The sequence below is a fragment of the Amia ocellicauda genome, chromosome 8 (genome assembly GCF_036373705.1).
Source record: "Amia ocellicauda isolate fAmiCal2 chromosome 8, fAmiCal2.hap1, whole genome shotgun sequence".
NCBI classification, from domain to species: Eukaryota; Metazoa; Chordata; class Actinopteri; order Amiiformes; family Amiidae; genus Amia; species Amia ocellicauda.
In genome coordinates, this window is record NC_089857.1 from 29427566 (window position 1) to 29445820 (window position 18255).

Sequence of the window (18255 nt, forward strand, 5' to 3'; positions counted from 1 at the left end):
AAACCTATACAATGGCAGATGCTGTTTTTCAAATATTCAAACCAACATCTGCATTTTCATAACACGCCATACATCTAAGACATCTGTGAACTTCCTACGTGTACCATCAAATCTCCAAAATAAGCAGGGAAACAAGTTTGAGAGGATTCTCATTTGGTCTGCACATAATCCTGGTAACCTGGTATCTCTTTATTTACATATAAAGTACACACTAGCTTAGTGCATAGCTCTTTTTATATAGATATGTATATGTGTGTGTTTATAGAAAGTGGACACGTATATCTGACATTAAAATAGACCATGCCAGTCCTATGATAAGCAATTAAGGGCTAGTTATATGAATAGAGCTGGGCTAGAGGAAGCCTCATCACCTGATGCTGAAAGGGTTAGGATGGTTAGCTAGTGGGATGTTTGTAGAAGCTATTTTTAAAATCTAACAGGCTTGGGATGTCAGCTGTTAACTAATAGGGTGATTAGCCAATTCAGTATGAGCCAAATGACAAATATGCATGCATGTCCAAAACTCCCAAAATCAAAGAATGCAATGGACAGGAAAGATGCCCACAGGTATTAACATCAACCATCTCCATGCCACCAAAGCAATGATTCACTGTCTGCTGTTAAATGCTGCAACACCTGCCAGAGACATCAATATACCTTGGGAGGGACTGTTGTTTTTCAATGCCAATAGGTCGTTTGTCTAAAGAGGGCTGGGGTTTTATATAACATGGTGACCCATCTCAAAGAGAGAATCAGACACACCTGACAGCTTTGCCAGTCTTCAGAGCTGATCCCCATCAAGCAAATCAAACTCAATTCAAGGGACCAATAAGGACAGAGTTTGTAACAGAAAGTGCCTACAGTCCTGCACAGAAGGATCATAAGACAACATGGAAAACCAAATCCTATTGTATTACCCACAGTGTTATTTTACCATAATACATAGGAGATTTTTTAAACATGGGAGTAAATGAACTAATATCAGTTCTTTTGATTCTGGTGTGTGCATCTCTATGTGTACATCCACACACAGAAACATTACACAATGCAATAATGGGCAGAATATATTGTACTGTGTATCCTTACTTCCCCCACGAACGGATAAAAACTACAGACCTTAAAGATCATGGGCTGAAGGCAATGAAAAATGAGCAAGTCATTTCTTCACTCTGGCTGATACATATCTTATTTGTTCTTCTTCAGTCCTGCATGAAAACAACCGCGCGCCGTGTTATATCTCCTGCCTCAATTAAAATGTAAATTTCTGCAGCCTGTGTCTGTAATTCAGGAATGCTCCAGGCAGAGCAATCTAAACTGCTTTTAATAATAATGATATATATATATATATATATATATATACATATATACATATATATATACATGTATAAATGTATATATACACTCACCTAAAGGATTATTAGGAACACCATACTAATACTGTGTTTGACCCCCTTTCGCCTTCAGAACTGCCTTAATTCTACGTGGCATTGATTCAACAAGGTGCTGAAAGCATTCTTTAGAAATTTTGGCCCATATTGATAGGATAGCATCTTGCAGTTGATGGAGATTTGTGGGATGCACATCCAGGGCACGAAGCTCCCGTTCCACCACATCCCAAAGATGCTCTATTGGGTTGAGATCTGGTGACTGGGGGGGCCAGTTTAGTACAGTGAACTCATTGTCATGTTCAAGAAACCAATTTGAAATGATTCGACCTTTGTGACATGGTGCATTATCCTGCTGGAAGTAGCCATCAGAGGATGGGTACATGGTGGTCATAAAGGGATGGACATGGTCAGAAACAATGCTCAGGTAGGCTGTGGCATTTAAACGATGCCCAATTGGCACTAAGGGGCCTAAAGTGTGCCAAGAAAACATCCCCCACACCATTACACCACCACCACCAGCCTGCACAGTGGTAACAAGGCATGATGGATCCATGTTCTCATTCTGTTTATGCCAAATTCTGACTCTACCATCTGAATGTCTCAACAGAAATCGAGACTCATCAGACCAGGCAACATTTTTCCAGTCTTCAACTGTCCAATTTTGGTGAGCTTGTGCAAATTGTAGCCTCTTTTTCCTATTTGTAGTGGAGATGAGTGGTACCCGGTGGGGTCTTCTGCTGTTGTAGCCCATCCGCCTCAAGGTTGTACGTGTTGTGGCTTCACAAATGCTTTGCTGCATACCTCGGTTGTAACGAGTGCTTATTTCAGTCAAAGTTGCTCTTCTATCAGCTTGAATCAGTCAGCCCATTCTCCTCTGACCTCTAGCATCAACAAGGCATTTTCGCCCACAGGACTGCCGCATACTGAATGTTTTTCCCTTTTCACACCATTCTTTGTAAACCCTAGAAATGGTTGTGCGTGAAAATCCCAGTAACTGAGCAGATTGTGAAATACTCAGACCGGCCCGTCTGGCACCAACAACCATGCCACGCTCAAAATTGCTTAAATCACCTTTCTTTCCCATTCAGACATTCAGTTTGGAGTTCAGGAGATTGTCTTGACCAGGACCACACCCCTAAATGCATTGAAGCAACTGCCATGTGATTGGTTGGTTAGATAATTGCATTAATGAGAAATTGAACAGGTGTTCCTAATAATCATTTAGGTGAGTGTATATGTGTGTGTGTATTTGTGTATACACACATAGACACTTATTTTAATTTAGCTATTTAAATATTCTGGGGCGCTGAGGTTACTGTACCGTTGTGTATGCATATGTACACATATGTACAACAATTGTAGACAGTCTTACAACAAAAAAATCTATAATAGCTATATATTACTCACATATACTCTTTGTTCGCTTATTATACCTATACTCTTTAGAAAAATGAAACTATTTTATAATTAGAAAAAATGGATAACAATTCCTTTACTGCTAAATCTGTGTGACAGAATGCCTACAGTATGAACAGCTCTGTTTGCGAAGCAGGGTTATTTTGAAGATTTAGAAAAGGATGCATTATATCACTAGCAAAACATCTTTTTTAGGATATTTGTGTATTTGCATCGATATTCATTGTGCCTGAATCTAGAATATGAAGCTATGACACCATCAATGCATTTGATTCTATGCCGAAGGAATAAATGGAGGTGGCACTTCTAATCTGAAGACTTTCACCCCAAAGCAAATCTTGTTCTGTATCTCCGCCTTTCAAAAACTCTTGCGTTTCCAAAACTTGTACCTCACATTTCCTACAGATATTCAGTTGATTTAATTCAGTAGTCTGAGAGGACAAATCTGAATAATTTGTTTGCACACATCCATCGGTAGCATGTGATATATTGCACAGAGCATTAGCTTGATGGAAGACAACTTGAGAGGGCACGGTATAAAGAAATAATTTGTCAGCAGATGGCTTCAAAACTTTTTTCCCCAGCATGTTTCTATAGCTGCCATATTTCATTTGACTCTAGCACAGCAACATGTTATCAACCATTGCTGATGACATATACCCTTAGACCACAATGGTTCTACTGCCATTATTTCACAGTTGAGCAATGCAATCAAAATGACATGCCTCAACACTTCTCCTCCAGAAGACAGACCCATGAGTTACATACACTTTCAGCAAATAGTGAGGACAAAGCTGTATAATGAATTCAGATAAACCAAACCAAGAAACTACATTTCTCTAACTTATTTAAGCAGCAGACTTTGTTTGTATCTTTCAGATTTATTCCATTATTGCTTATTAAATCAAACATTTGTTTGAGTCTAACTTTCCTTATTAATTTTTCTTTTTATTGCCATTTCAAATTGCCAAGTTATTTGTAATGACACTTGGCAAAAGTCTCAAGTCTTGTGTCAAAAATAATGCTGGTACAGTTCCACATATTGTTTTGCAATTTGTCCGAGAAAAGAAACCACCCATTTATTGGCAACCTGCACCGAGACGTTCCCTATGGACTGCATAACGGGGTGGAAGGTAATTTTGTTGCTTTGAATTGGAAATTAAAAATTGATCAGTGTTTTTTTAGCTTGGAAGGCAGTCAAGAAATGCCTATTTTTATCATTTGGTGCTGGCAAAATCTTAGTGGAAAAAAGTCCAAAGTAAGCAAAATAATCTTGTACAAGTTATACATTACAAACCCCCCATTTAATATCACTGAAAAACTGCAGTGTCTATGTCTCTGTATGAGCAAGTTTCTGAATCAAAATTGCAATGTGACTATATTGCAAAATGTATTTCACCATTATATAAATTGAAACAAATCTCTGACACATAGAAGAGTAATGTATATGTATATACTAAATCATACAGGACTCTCAAACTAACCTTTTCCATTGTACAGAATATCCAGAATTTGGGAAAGACTGAGGTTCCAATCACTTAATCACAACATCCCCATTTTAGTTCTAAAAATATACATTAGCTGGAAGTCTCCTGTAGCTCATAGATCAGACTGGACCTAGTTTGTAGGCTCTGGTTCTTGTTTGCTGAAACAGTGACTGAAAAAATGCTGGAGTTATACAGTTACACATGCATTTTGGCAAGAATTTCATAAGAATGTATACAAATATTACACAATGATTTAGCATTAAGCAGTCAACTGTTTCCTCCATAGTCGTCAATGCTCCAGCTTAGTCCAGAAAGTCCACCATAGCTCTCCATGCACTTTTGAAGTTGATTTGAATGTAGGCTATATGTTATTTTCAAAAGCCCACCTGGATATAGAGCAGTTGTGCCTCAATATCATGAGTGATATGCATCTTGAATCTTGTTGCTAAAAATACTCATAATGATGATTGTAAAAACCCATTCTCATTTCTAAGTCTAAGGTTTTGTTCAGTTTTTTAAATCCTGCAGATAAAATACTTTTTTAGCATCCCAAATCCTTCTTACAGTTCATAGATTTGAACAATACAAAAATAGGTCAGAATCTATGGAATAAACAACAAAACAAAACAAAAACAAGGATGATCTTGTTCCTGTTAGCGGACACAATATATATATATATATATATATATATATATATATATATATATATATGTGTGTGTGTGTGTGTGTGTGCGTGTGTGTGTGCGTGTGTGTGTGCGTGTGCGTGTGTGTATGTAGGTGAACATAATCTGAAATGTGTGCAAGCTTTTTCATTTTGATTCATCATTCATCACCCAGTGCAGGACATCTATTTTTGTATCAATAGTGGGTTGCAACAGAAAGATAACACTGATCTTCATAGGGATCAATAATTATTGCTGCACCAGTTGTTTGGTAGAACATCATAAATTGTAGGTTTTTATCACTGATCCTCTGAGTGGAGTGTACCTCATGTTACTGTCAGAAAGCCACTGCTGAGTTCAGAGGAAAATCAAGCAACAGAAGTGGAGACAATGGAAAGGTATTAAACAAAAGAAAATAGACCACTAAGATTTTTTTGTGAGGTATATCAGGCTACATTCTTTGGAAATCTAAAAAAGCTTTGTTTTTCCAGACTGTAGGACTTGGAGCCATCACTCCCACTTCAATGTCTGGTGGAATGAAATCTGAAAGAGTGATGGGCCCCATTTACACAAATTACAGAATTCGCATTGCCACCTCAATTACCCGGAACCCGCTGTCCCAGAGACAGACAATCATTACCTTGCTTTACCTAAATTTGAGTTTGTTGTTAAGTTCATACTGGAGCATGAATTCTCCTATATACTGCATTGAAGGATTGTGATTGCTTTATTGCAGACATGAACATTTGAATAGCTGGGGGAAATGATTAATAAAGAATGGGAAGAGATACTATAAAATATTGATGTTTATAAAGTAAAAAGATAATCCTAAAGTATCTTTAATCCTAAAGTTTAAAGTGACAAGAGCAATATTAGTTCTGTATTATGTATTTTCCATGAAGCCTTTTATAATAATAATAATAATAATAATAATAATAATACAAATCCCAGCTTTAAGATGTACAGGCAACAATAGGCAACCACTAGTATGGGTAGCGTTTTGTAACAGAAGTGGAATTCGGTCCAATTTTCTGCTTTGTTGGACAGACACAATAATAGGCTATGTCAGTGTAACTGCAAGTTCATGGAAATAATTTTATGCATTATGTATATTGGTAAAAAAAAAAAAAAAGTTGAAAATTGCATGCCCATTTGCTTACAAAAAGATAAATGGATACAAAGATAAATAGACAAACTGATCACATCATACATGCTTTTAACTATCAATGGCAAACTTGGAAGTACAGCTCGTCGCACATTTGTATATATGGGAAACTGATGATGGCAGATAAAATACTTGTTCAACTATTGGCTCACTGAGTGTCAAAGATCAATGAAATTATGTGTTGGGGTCATTGGCAATGTCATATTTCCAAGAGAAAGGTCTACAGTAAGGAAAAAAAAAGGCTCATTAGTGGGTAATATATTCACTGTACCATCCTAGACTCAGTACAGGTTGACCATTACAAGATCAGAGCTTTTATACTTTAATTTTAAACAAATTATTTCACACATTCAGTCAGCCATTAAAACCTTTGGGTGCTTGTGACAAATAATGTGCTTGCACATTCACATTGATAATCTATGCAATGTCCATACCCATCCATAATATGTCTTGTCACATTGGTAATTGTGCCTTGTCATTAGTAACATAAATATGAGCCAATGATATCCTCCTAGCAAAAAATAACAGTTTAAACTAAGATTAGCACATGGTTAAAAGTATGAAGTAACTGGCTCAGTGAGAAGAAATAGGTGACCTGCAGTACTATTGTTTTAGTTCCTACATTGAGCAAATGCCTTTAAAAGTCTATAAGATGCAATGCAGATTTTCTTTGAACTTTATATGATTTTTCAGTTTAGTTAAATTAATCTGATGATCTAACTGCATTTACAGGGGACATTTTTCAGTACATACTGTATTACATTTTTAGAATTGTTATTAAAAAAAATATTTGATTGAAAGATTTCCTTGGGAATCATGTACACCCATTCTACTAGAATTGCACTCATATATATCAGAAATGTGTTATCTCATTTTACATGTGATTAAATAAATGATTAATCATGATTAATTTGTGAAAATATCAGATTATTCCCAATTAAAAATATATATATATTGTTTGACAGCCATGTATATAATATATTACATGTATATAATAAAACCATATATATAATAAAATGTTTGATTATGTTTGTAAATGCATATATAACTGTTTAAATTAGATTGCGTATTTATTTTTGGTATTTTTTGGTATAACATTGCGCCTATAGGAAATAAGGGCTCGGCTTACGACATCTTGACTCACAACGGCTCTCCAGGAACCAATTAGGTTGCCTGCATATATATATATATATATATATATATATATATATATATATATATATATATACACTCACCTAAAGGATTATTAGGAACACCTGTTCAATTTCTCATTAATGCAATTATCTAACCAACCAATCACATGGCAGTTGCTTCAATGCATTTAGGGGTGTGATCCTGGTCAAGACAATCTCCTGAACTCCAAACTGAATGTCTGAATGGGAAAGAAAGGTGATTTAAGCAATTTTGAGCGTGGCATGGTTGTTGGTGCCAGACAGGCCGGTCTGAGTATTTCACAATCTGCTCAGTTACTGAGATTTTCACGCACAACCATTTCTAGGGTTTACAAAGAATGGTGTGAAAAGGGAAAAACATCCAGTATGCGGCAGTCCTGTGGGTGAAAATGCCTTGTTGATGCTAGAGGTCAGAGGAGAATGGGCCGACTGATTCAAGCTGATAGAAGATCAACTTTGACTGAAATAACCACTCGTTACAACCGAGGTATGCAGCAAAGCATTTGTGAAGCCACAACACGTACAACCTTAAGGCGGATGGGCTACAACAGCAGAAGACCCCACCGGGTACCACTCATCTCCACTACAAATAGGAAAAAGAGGCTACAATTTGCACAAGCTCACCAAAATTGGACAGTTGAAGACTGGAAAAATGTTGCCTGGTCTGATGAGTCTCGATTTCTGTTGAGACATTCAGATGGTACAGTCAGAATTTGGCGTAAACAGAATGAGAACATGGATCCATCATTCCTTGTTACCACTGTGCAGGCTGGTGGTGGTGGTGTAATGGTGTGGGGGATGTTTTCTTGGCACACTTTAGGCCCCTTAGTGCCAATTGGGCATCATTTAAATGCCACGGCCTACCTGAGCATTGTTTCTGACCATGTCCATCCCTTTACGACCACCATGTACCCATCCTCTGATGGCTACTTCCAGCAGGATAATGCACCATGTCACAAAGGTCGAATCATTTCAAATTGGTTTCTTGAACATGACAATGAGTTCACTGTACTAAACTGGCCCCCACAGTCACCAGATCTCAACCCAATAGAGCATCTTTGGGATGTGGTGGAACGGGAGCTTCGTGCCCTGGATGTGCATCCCACAAATCTCCATCAACTGCAAGATGCTATCCTATCAATATGGGCCAACATTTCTAAAGAATGCTTTCAGCACCTTTTTGAATCAATGCCACGCAGAATTAAGGCAGTTCTGAAGGCGAAAGGTGGTCAAACACAGTATTAGTATGGTGTTCCTAATAATCCTTTAGGTGAGTGTATATATATATATATATATATATATATATATATATATATATATATATATAATGATGAGAACACAGGCTGAATGCATGTAAGTCCAAAATCATTTATCTTAACATACCATGAATACCATGAGGAAGTGAATCTCATCCATTTCTTGCAGTATAATGAATTGGAAATGCTATGTTAGAAGTGCTACTATACAAGACTGCAATAACTTCAATAAGGAGATTCTTATAAATGGAAGAATGTTTCCAACTATGGTGAGGCCCACAGAACAGGCGATGAAGTGCTACACTGAGGAAGAGTAGCTGGTAATGTGTAACTCAGGGTATTATGTGCTACTTACAGAGATCCTTGTCTTTCTGCTTCACCGTACTATATGATTTCTTGTTATAAAAATTAGGTATTAAGTGTAGCTTCCATGGTAAATTCCCAATGTCCTTAGGCTACACTTTAATTGGATAAATTGAAATAAAATGCTTTACTGGAATCCCCCTGCTGTGCATAGCTAACAAGATTGAGAACAATGAATTGAAAGGAAACAGGATCTAAAGAGCGTTTACACAGGGAACACAATCAAGAAGCTTCACGAGGAAAAGCTGGTGGAGGCAGGGAATGAGCAAAGGGGACCCACGAGAAAAGGCAAGAGGAATTTTGCACTTAAACTGATAATTGAAGAAATATATATACTGAACAGCATTGTCATTTTAACAATTTCTTTCTACATGTATGTCATATCTTTTTGGATTATATCACTCAATTTTGACATTTCTAGGAAATATTTGACTGTAACATAATAAACCTCATTGGTCATGCTGGTATCATAATTAGCAAGAGTACACACTTTCAAGGGCCTCTACTCTACAGGAATGTTGTAGACGCATGCTCTGTGCATGGGTCTCTCTAATAAATGCTGCGCCAATGCCCACCCTACTTGCATGTCATGGAATGCTATTGAGTAATAATACAACTCAAAATACAGACATGTGTGGGTAACAGGCCATTACATCTTGTAATGGGAGCTGCTGGTGACTCTCAAAGGTGCGAGTCAAACAATTCTCCATAATTCAAGACACACGCACCACCACTATGTGAAAAGAGTTGGGTCTTTTGCCGGGCTGTAGATACATGGTTTTGCTCTGCATCTCATTGCATTCTTCACACAGTCAGGTGAAGCTCATGCCCTGGTGCCACACAAGTCAGGTGTGTCAGGAAATACACTGCACTGAGCACTGGGCATACATTCAGAGGAGGAATATGATATCATATTACAGGTTTCCATAGTGAAAATAATAGAAGTTATATCTGTTAATGCACAATGAGGACTTCTGCAATCATTTCTCAAATGAGATCTAGCATGAAAAACAAATACACAATACTATGAGTTAAAAGTTCACTGACAATTTATCAGAAATAGAACATAAACATGTCCAACCACACAGGCACATAAACCATAAGCTTCATCAAAAGAGTTGACTTCCTACTGATTCATTAAGGACCTATTTTTGTTTCAGCAAACAAATCAGTATTCAAACATAACAAGCCATGAGCGTGGACTGTGCTTTCACTAAGATTGTTGCACAGTGAAGCTAAGTCAATATTAGCCAGGGATAACACAACCAGCTCTCATAAGGTTCTGCTTAACATATCTTGTTCATTACATGCTGTATGAAGTAAGTAGCATCAAATGTGACTATATGAATTGTGAAACCTCCATTTCCATGTATTTGTCTCCAGACTTATTATTTGTGTCCTCTCCTTCCTCCTGCAGAAGAAAGCAAGATGTATGATTCACTAGGACTTCCTCTCTCCAGGGCAAGCTTTACGTAGCCAATATATGCCAATTTATTCTGGTTTAAAACTGACATGTTTGCAGATGGAATTCCCATTGGAGAATTATCTCCACACAGCAGCTTTTCTCCCGCTGTACCTGCTGGACCAGTTAAATATGCCAACCACACAGCATCGTCCTGCGAGGCTGCGTGCCTGCCTGTCAAGACTCCACTGGGAGAGAGGCGGTCTAGCCTATCACTTTGCTCGAGATCGCTTGGCCAAAATCCTGGAAATGCAGCCCTGCTTGCCTGGAGGAAGACAAATGTACTTGCAATGGAGTATTTATTCCAGACAATTTACATTTCATGTCCCTAATTCTTGTATTCCCATATTTTTTCTTGTTTTTCTACTTTGCTTTCGTGACAAAAAAGTTGTGTTTGATCTAGGACACACACCCTAGTTTGAGTTTGGCAGCTCCATTCTAGGATTTGATATGTTTAAATACTGATGCCTCTTTGCTTGTAATTGTGAACATCAAAGAAAAACATAGCTTTGAAACATATTTCAAATCACAAGAGGTGTAAACACCCTAGGACAGTACTAGGGAAGCATGTCATTTTATAATCACTTGACAACCCAGATTTTAAGAACAAGATTTAAATTATACACAGACACAGGGCACTTATCATTTGCTCACAAAAATAAATAACAAAATAGTGGATTTTCCTGCATGAACGTATATATAGAAAGCAAACATTAAACATCACATTATTTTTAACTGCACTCTAGGACAGCTCATGAAGATAATGTTTGTATTTTTTTTTGTCCTTGAACATGCTTAACATTTTAAATGGAGGAGATATATTAACACTACCACAAAACTATATGGCAGTCTCTAATTCAAACACAAAACAGGTCAGCATGGAGAGATTTTAAGTAAGTAGTTATAAAAATAGTGAGTGTTGTGTTGAGTCTAATGTGATACCAATTGAACATCAGACATAAACAAGGATGCTGTCTTTAAATAATTGTAACACCCTGTGTTTTACAATCCGACTATCTTTAATTGTACTGGGGGACAAAACATTTATTATTTAACTACAAAACATAAAAACAGCCTTAACTGGTAATTCAGTGTAAAGAAAGAAAAACAAAATCTGACTGAAAAACCAAATTAAACTAAATAAGAGAACAAGATGCTGGACATTTGAAGACATTGGGACATTAGGCTACACATTAGGCTACATACACATATAGAATCCCATAAAAAAGTAAATATATTACATATATAATATATTCCAGGCACACACTGGCATATATTAACATGTGCAATATATGCCATTGACTGTCTGATATATATTTAAATATAAATTGATGTACTTTATGATACTTACAAATGTGTTTCAGTATATTTTTCTGCCCCTTTTAAATACTGCAATATATCACTACAATAAACATTCAGGATAATTTATTATATATTTCCCTTCCATATGGATGCCCAAGTATTTTTTAATGAGGTATCTGTAATAACTTCTGCAAAAAGACAGTTTTCGTGCCACATTTGTTCTGGCACAACATTTTTTAAATCCTTGACATGGAACTGCTGAAAAAAGTCAGTATTTGAAATACATCCCTCTTTGCATAACAAGTACAAATTCTTCATTCCCATCTCTGATTCATCAAGCCCCATTCGTGAATGTTAAATATTGTTAAATACCATTGCTCAGTCAGTGTCAGTTACAGCTCTTGAACTGAAGATTAAGTTGAGAAGAAGAAAATAAAGGATTTTAGATAAGGGGTATCTGCCCAGTAAACTGGTATTATTGCTAGTGAATGTATTCATAGTACAGGCTACATGTCATGCAGTCACCATAGGTTTCTACTGTGTTTGTCCTACAGTATAAACATATGTAAGCTTTCTAAAAAGAGTAACCTAATGCAGTAATCATTTTATGAGTTTTGTTGCTTTCTGTATGACTACCTATTTCAACAAGGGGGGAAATATGACTTAAATATAGGCCATTAAATAAGTCAATAAACAAATATGATTATGCAATAGAATCTCCCAATTAAAAATGTAATTCGCTGAAGGTGTAGTGAAAGGAGAAAACAGCATTTGATATAGATTATTGACATGGAAAAGAGAAGCTGTAGATCAAAGCAAGTGGAAACATCTTGGGGAGGCCTTCATCCAGCAGTGGATCGATATAGGCTTATGGTGATGGTGATCATATATATTTGTACAAATATATATTTCACTTTGAGCGAGCTCACAGAGTATGTCACTGGCACCCCTCAGAGAAAGTACAGAAGAGCCCTTTGAGTTTGGGGAAGGCTCAAGGGATGAGGGATAACATAAAATGAGGCTGCAATAATCTCGTGTTGATAGATTGGTGGCTCAGGATTTGGTAACCACCAATCACCCTCTTTCCAGTTTTGATTGATTAACTAAGGTTTCTGTTACCTTGTTGATGTGGGGCTATGTAATCAATTACTGTCTTTTTGAATGGACTGATTGCCACCGGGACTTAACAAGTATGTTTTTTAATAAAGGGAGTTGGCTGGTTTGAGAAGGGAGAATTTTTGGTTTCTGAAGCCTGATCTAAGACAGAGGCCTGAGATGAAGAGATCACAGTTAATGTGTTTATTTTTATTTTTTGTTTCCTCACTATGTTTGGTGTGAGAAAAAGCCAAATAACTGAAAGGTAGGGCTGATCATAACGTTCTTGATTTTGACTAATTAAAGGAGAAGCCTGGTATAAAACCTCTGCTCTTCCAGGGAAAGGATCCCAGAATAAAATACAACCTTTAGTTTTCCCTAATATTCGCCACCTATGATGCTTCTATGATGTCTACCGTGGGTTAAAAGTAATATATATATATATATATATATATATATATATATATATATATATAGTAAAATAAATATATATAACACATAAATGCATGCATTAGTAGAGTTCAGCAAATGTGACAGAGAGACAAAGAAACAGTCATATTAAATGGCATAATAGACTTACCGAGGACAGAGAGATCAGAGGAAGCACTGATGTTCTCATTTCTGTTAGACGCTATGCAAGTGTAGGAGCCAGAGTCGTCATCTATGACACTTCTAATCAGCAAGTTGCTGCCACCAAGCAAAGAGTACTTCTTAGACCTGAACAACGTAGATATGTATATATATATATATGTATATTAATAAAGATAAACAGAAATTCTATGTTCAGACACCTCTATGTTCTACTGAAGAATAAAAACAAAATTAATACATGGAAGTACTAATCTGGGGAGACTTTTTTATTAATTTGTTTCTAAATGTAATTAATCTACATTTACATCGACATGACATATATTCACACATTGCATTAGCAATTTAAATGAAGTTACTTTTCAGGCAGGTTTTACTATGTAAGATACTCTAGATTTCTTACACATGAGTACTACTGATTCTGTTTGAGAGTAATGCTATCAATTTCATTCAAAGTGTGGGGCACTGGAAACAGTTGTTGAATGACAATGATTCTATGAAAACACATTCTAAAGGCTATTACATGTGGAGAAAACACAGTGATTATGAGCTGGATTATCACTAAAGGGACACTATCCAATAATTACACTCAATAAACATCCTTTCAATGCTTCAATATATGTGGGAAGATAGCTGATAAATGGTTACAAAGCACTGTAGGGCCATACCCCACTAAATGGTCAAGATATTTCGCACTTTATTCGCTGCATTTTTTAACTCATCTGAATCTCAGCTTGTGTTAAAAGACTTCCTGAAGACTGTCCCACCTCAATCCTCCCTCAATGAACATTTACAAGGGAAAGATGGCCATCTGCAGTCCACACAGGACTTTAAAAAGCACAATGTAAAGCATGCAAACATCTTAGAATACATGCTGGGTGAAACAATGCAGGGAACAAGGCATGTAATTTCCTTACATTGTGGGTTACTGCTCCTACAGTGCCTTACAAGTTCAACAGACATAAACAGTGATGTTTCAGTCTACTGATGCCTAATGCTCACTACTCATCATTAGCAGCATGATTCCTCAGGGAACACCACATTAGATATTGAATAAAAAGACTAAAATTTCAACACTTGTGTAGGAAAAACCATTAATTAATATCACCTGCCTCTCTGACTATTTAACTTTCTTGTATCCTTACTTGGATGGTTATTTGCTATACTAATGCATTAATCTGGAGGACAACTTTCACCAAAAAAGATAATTACAATTCTTACAATATAATGAGAAATTGACTGTTTAATTTATTAATCCTTGGTGTGTATATGTGTATACATTATGACCTATGTCCTTAGATTTTCTTGGATACTTCACTCAACAGCTTGTGAGATTAAGTGTTTTTTTTTTTAGTTCATTTTATTTCATTTTCATTAATTTTTATATTAGATTTTAACTTTTGATTCTCCCTCGAGGAATTTGAAGAGAACACTAGACACTTATGATAAATTACACTAAATCAAATGCGTCACAAGGCTCATTTCTAGTTAGTGTATTGCTGGAAAAGCTTAGCAAGAAAATCATCTTCAACTTTATTTCAACTTCAAAGTCAATCAAATGGTGGTTTAACAATCACGTTTGGATTACAGTGACCTTAATAACCACAATTCTCCTGTTAATTGTTTATAAAATGAACACTTACTTGACTTGGATCAATTCACTCCCCCTCATCCAGAGAAAGGTAGGGGTTGGGAACCCAGAGGCAGAACATTCCAGAATGGCATCTTTACCCTCCAATGCAACAACTTTCAAGGGTCTCTGAAGGAAAGCCAGTACTCTTTGAACACCAGGTTCTGTGAGAAAAAAGAAAAGAAAACATAATTAAACAAAAGCCAATGTAAAGATCATAACATAAATTTCACCTAGTACATTGACCTCCTTGACCTCCTTCCTGCGCTTACTCAAAACACATCTTTTCAGAAAGTACTTGTAATTTAGTAATTTACTCTCCTGTAAGATAGCAGGAGTTTTATCATACTAGTTGCCTTACATTACTAGTGCTCGTATTGTTATTTTGATTTCCCCTTTGCTACCTTTCCATTGGTCCTTGACTGTGACCTAACATCTTGTCTGCACTGCATTTTACAATCCAGGAAGTAAGACCTCATATATTGTATGCCCTTGTGTAAATTGGGATTTGTAAAATGTATTATGCTTTGAATTGCACTGTATTTTTGCACTTTGTATTGCACTTATATTTTGTAAGTCGTCCTGGATAAGGGTGTCTGCTAATAAATACATAATAATAATAATACATATTACTCACATCAGGAGGAACTTTGGTGACCCTTTATATTAGGGTTTTGTTTTGTTCTTATGTGTGTAATTACTAATTTATAGTGCAACAATACACCCATTTGAGCATGTTTATTACAATGTAATAGTAGGAAGGCTGACAGACATACAGCATTATAGTAAATCATAGTGACACATGACTTTGAATTAGTAAACTGTGAATCTGCCAGTAGCACTACATATGTACAGCAATAATTATTAGAGACCTGCTAGGTTTCAAGCTTCATTACAATTTTGTTAAAAGAAGCTTTTTCAATGTATGTCTGCATTCCTCTGTGATTTGTCATTAATTTCCAAACATTCTTGGTCACCACAGTAAATAGAACAGAACAAAAGCAGTGACTGAAGTAGTGAATAAACTGTTCACAACAGTATTTAATAAGTCTTTTGTCTGGTATCGGGTTTATGTTACCAGCCTTTCATTACTGGCCATATATTTAGTATTTCTTAAGGTTTTACCGCTTTTAAGGGTATACATTGTTGCTAAATAATTACATTTTATAGCCAGCGGACTTGGAAGGAAAAGCAGCAGTTAAAGTGTTTTTTTTTTATATATCTTTATAAGTCTTTATTAAAAAGGGAATAAAAAAGAGTGTGTGGTATAAACAATCTAGAATGCCCTCACAACCATTTTGATACCTGAAAACCTACTATTACTCTTCTATACAGAAAATATATTCAATTTTCTGGCTTCTGGTTCTGAGCGTATCTTCAGTAAAATTATATTGCCCATTAAGATAGGTTTATGCATCAGTGTAATGTGCATGTTTTGTGTGACTCCTGTAAATCTATTATTTATTTTTTCGTACATATCTAAAGCAAGCTGTTGTCACACAATGGAGACATATTACTTCACTTCTATCTGAGAAAAGCAGTAGTATTTTGCAGCAGTTTGTTTGAAAATTGGATTTAGTCTGACCTTGCTTATCCCCAGCTCATCTGTGAACTGCAGACATGACCCAGGCAGGTTGAGAATGAGCCAGTTGCTGAGGGCAATGTCATGCTGGTAACATTGTAGGGCAATGCAACCCTTGAGCAATACTCTCTAACTGTCCATTAACAGCAAGATCTCACTGGCCACCTGTGGCGCAGTTAAGCAAACCAGTCCCAGACCATTTTCTTCATATTGCCTATGAAAGCCAATACCAATATTTGTTCTTATGGGTTTCCACCCAAGACCAAGCATATATTAAAGCAGAGCCAATGTCTGGTGTTTTGTATGACAGCTACCCATTAAGAAGACCACAGGGCCCAGAAACAGGGATGGAATGACTTTCAATTATGCTTTGCTAGTTTATAAAATGAGGTAAGCTTGAGGTGAGAAGGTTTGGTATCTTTTTGCCAATCAACAAAGCCAGTCAGCCCCTTGTTCCCTTCTCCAAATGTTAGTAGTTTCATTTGAAATTACTCCCCTGAAGATTAAATACAGCTGCAGAGAGTATTGTGATTGGAATCTGTGCTTGGAATATCTAGCAACAGAATCGACTGTGGACAGCAAGAGTGTGAAAGCAATTTAAAAATAGAAAGTCTTTGCGAAGCCCACTGGATATTACAGTTAATACCCCCAATGCATGTATGATTGATGCTGAATTATATAAATAAGATCACTAACCAAATAAGTAATAATTGCAGCATAAGTGGTCCTGCAAGAAACTACTGTCCCTATATTCTTTAGTGTCTGTGTGGAAACAAGCTGTTTATTGTATTCAGGTGGGAGGGGGAAGGGGGAGACATTTTGTGTTTAATATTGCAACATATTGGAAGAGGGCAGGGAAGGAGAATGCTTTTTATTTCCAGTGCAATGCAGAATTACACAACTGTCACATGTTAACACAGACAAACACCATTTTGAACACACTAAGTCTATGGCAAATATTCCCTTCTCGCCAAAAGCAATTGAAAAGGTGACATCTCAGCCTCATGACTGCATGCATACCACCAATTAAACTAAATAAATAAAATGAAGATGTTGTAGTCCAGTCTTGTAATACCGGATCAATGTCGGGGCCAGTGCTTCTTGATGCTTCTGGTGCTTTTGAGGCTGTTGATAAGGGGATTTGGTTGGAAAGACTACAGCATTTTATCAGCAGTACAGCATCACCTTGAAACGGCTCCTTTCCTGCTTTGTATGCCAGCTACTGCAAGTTTGTCTCAATGGTTCAAGGTAGTTTAACCTGAAACAAGTGATATAGAGTAGTGCGGTCCATAGGGTTCAGTCCTTTGTCCCCCATTTCTTAAGAATTTAAGTGCTCCCCCTTGGGTTCAGTGTTTTGTATAGATACAAAACCAGATTTCATTGCTGTGCAGATCATAATCCAATATATTGTGTATTCTAAGTGCCTAGTAAAATTCATTTACTGAGGGCTTCAAATGGTATAAATACCTCAAAAGCATGTTCTCTGTGGTCTCCAGGCACAGTTTATCTAAATCTCTCCATATTGAAATATCTTCTGCCATTGAATTTGTTTTCTTTTACTTATGAGTGGGCTTTGGGTGTGCAGGCTAGTTCTGTGCTGAAACAATTTCATCACCTGATGAACGCTGCTAATCTAAAATTTGAGATACTGATTCATGTTTGTATTGCTTGGTCAGACAACAGTGAT

The 18255-nt window shown here is 36.6% G+C and overlaps 1 protein-coding gene across 1 annotated transcript in view; it reads right to left on the reverse strand.

Annotated features, from left to right (window-relative positions):
* The window catches only part of dcc (DCC netrin 1 receptor), a 309571-nt gene that overhangs the window by 145436 nt on the left and 145880 nt on the right, over nucleotides 1–18255 (reverse strand). The window contains exons 4-5 of the mRNA XM_066710967.1: nucleotides 15000–15150; nucleotides 13349–13485 (exon numbers count right to left, since the gene is read on the reverse strand). Of these exons, the coding sequence (XP_066567064.1) occupies nucleotides 13349–13485; nucleotides 15000–15150 (288 nt within the window). The remainder of the gene's footprint in view (nucleotides 1–13348; nucleotides 13486–14999; nucleotides 15151–18255) is intronic.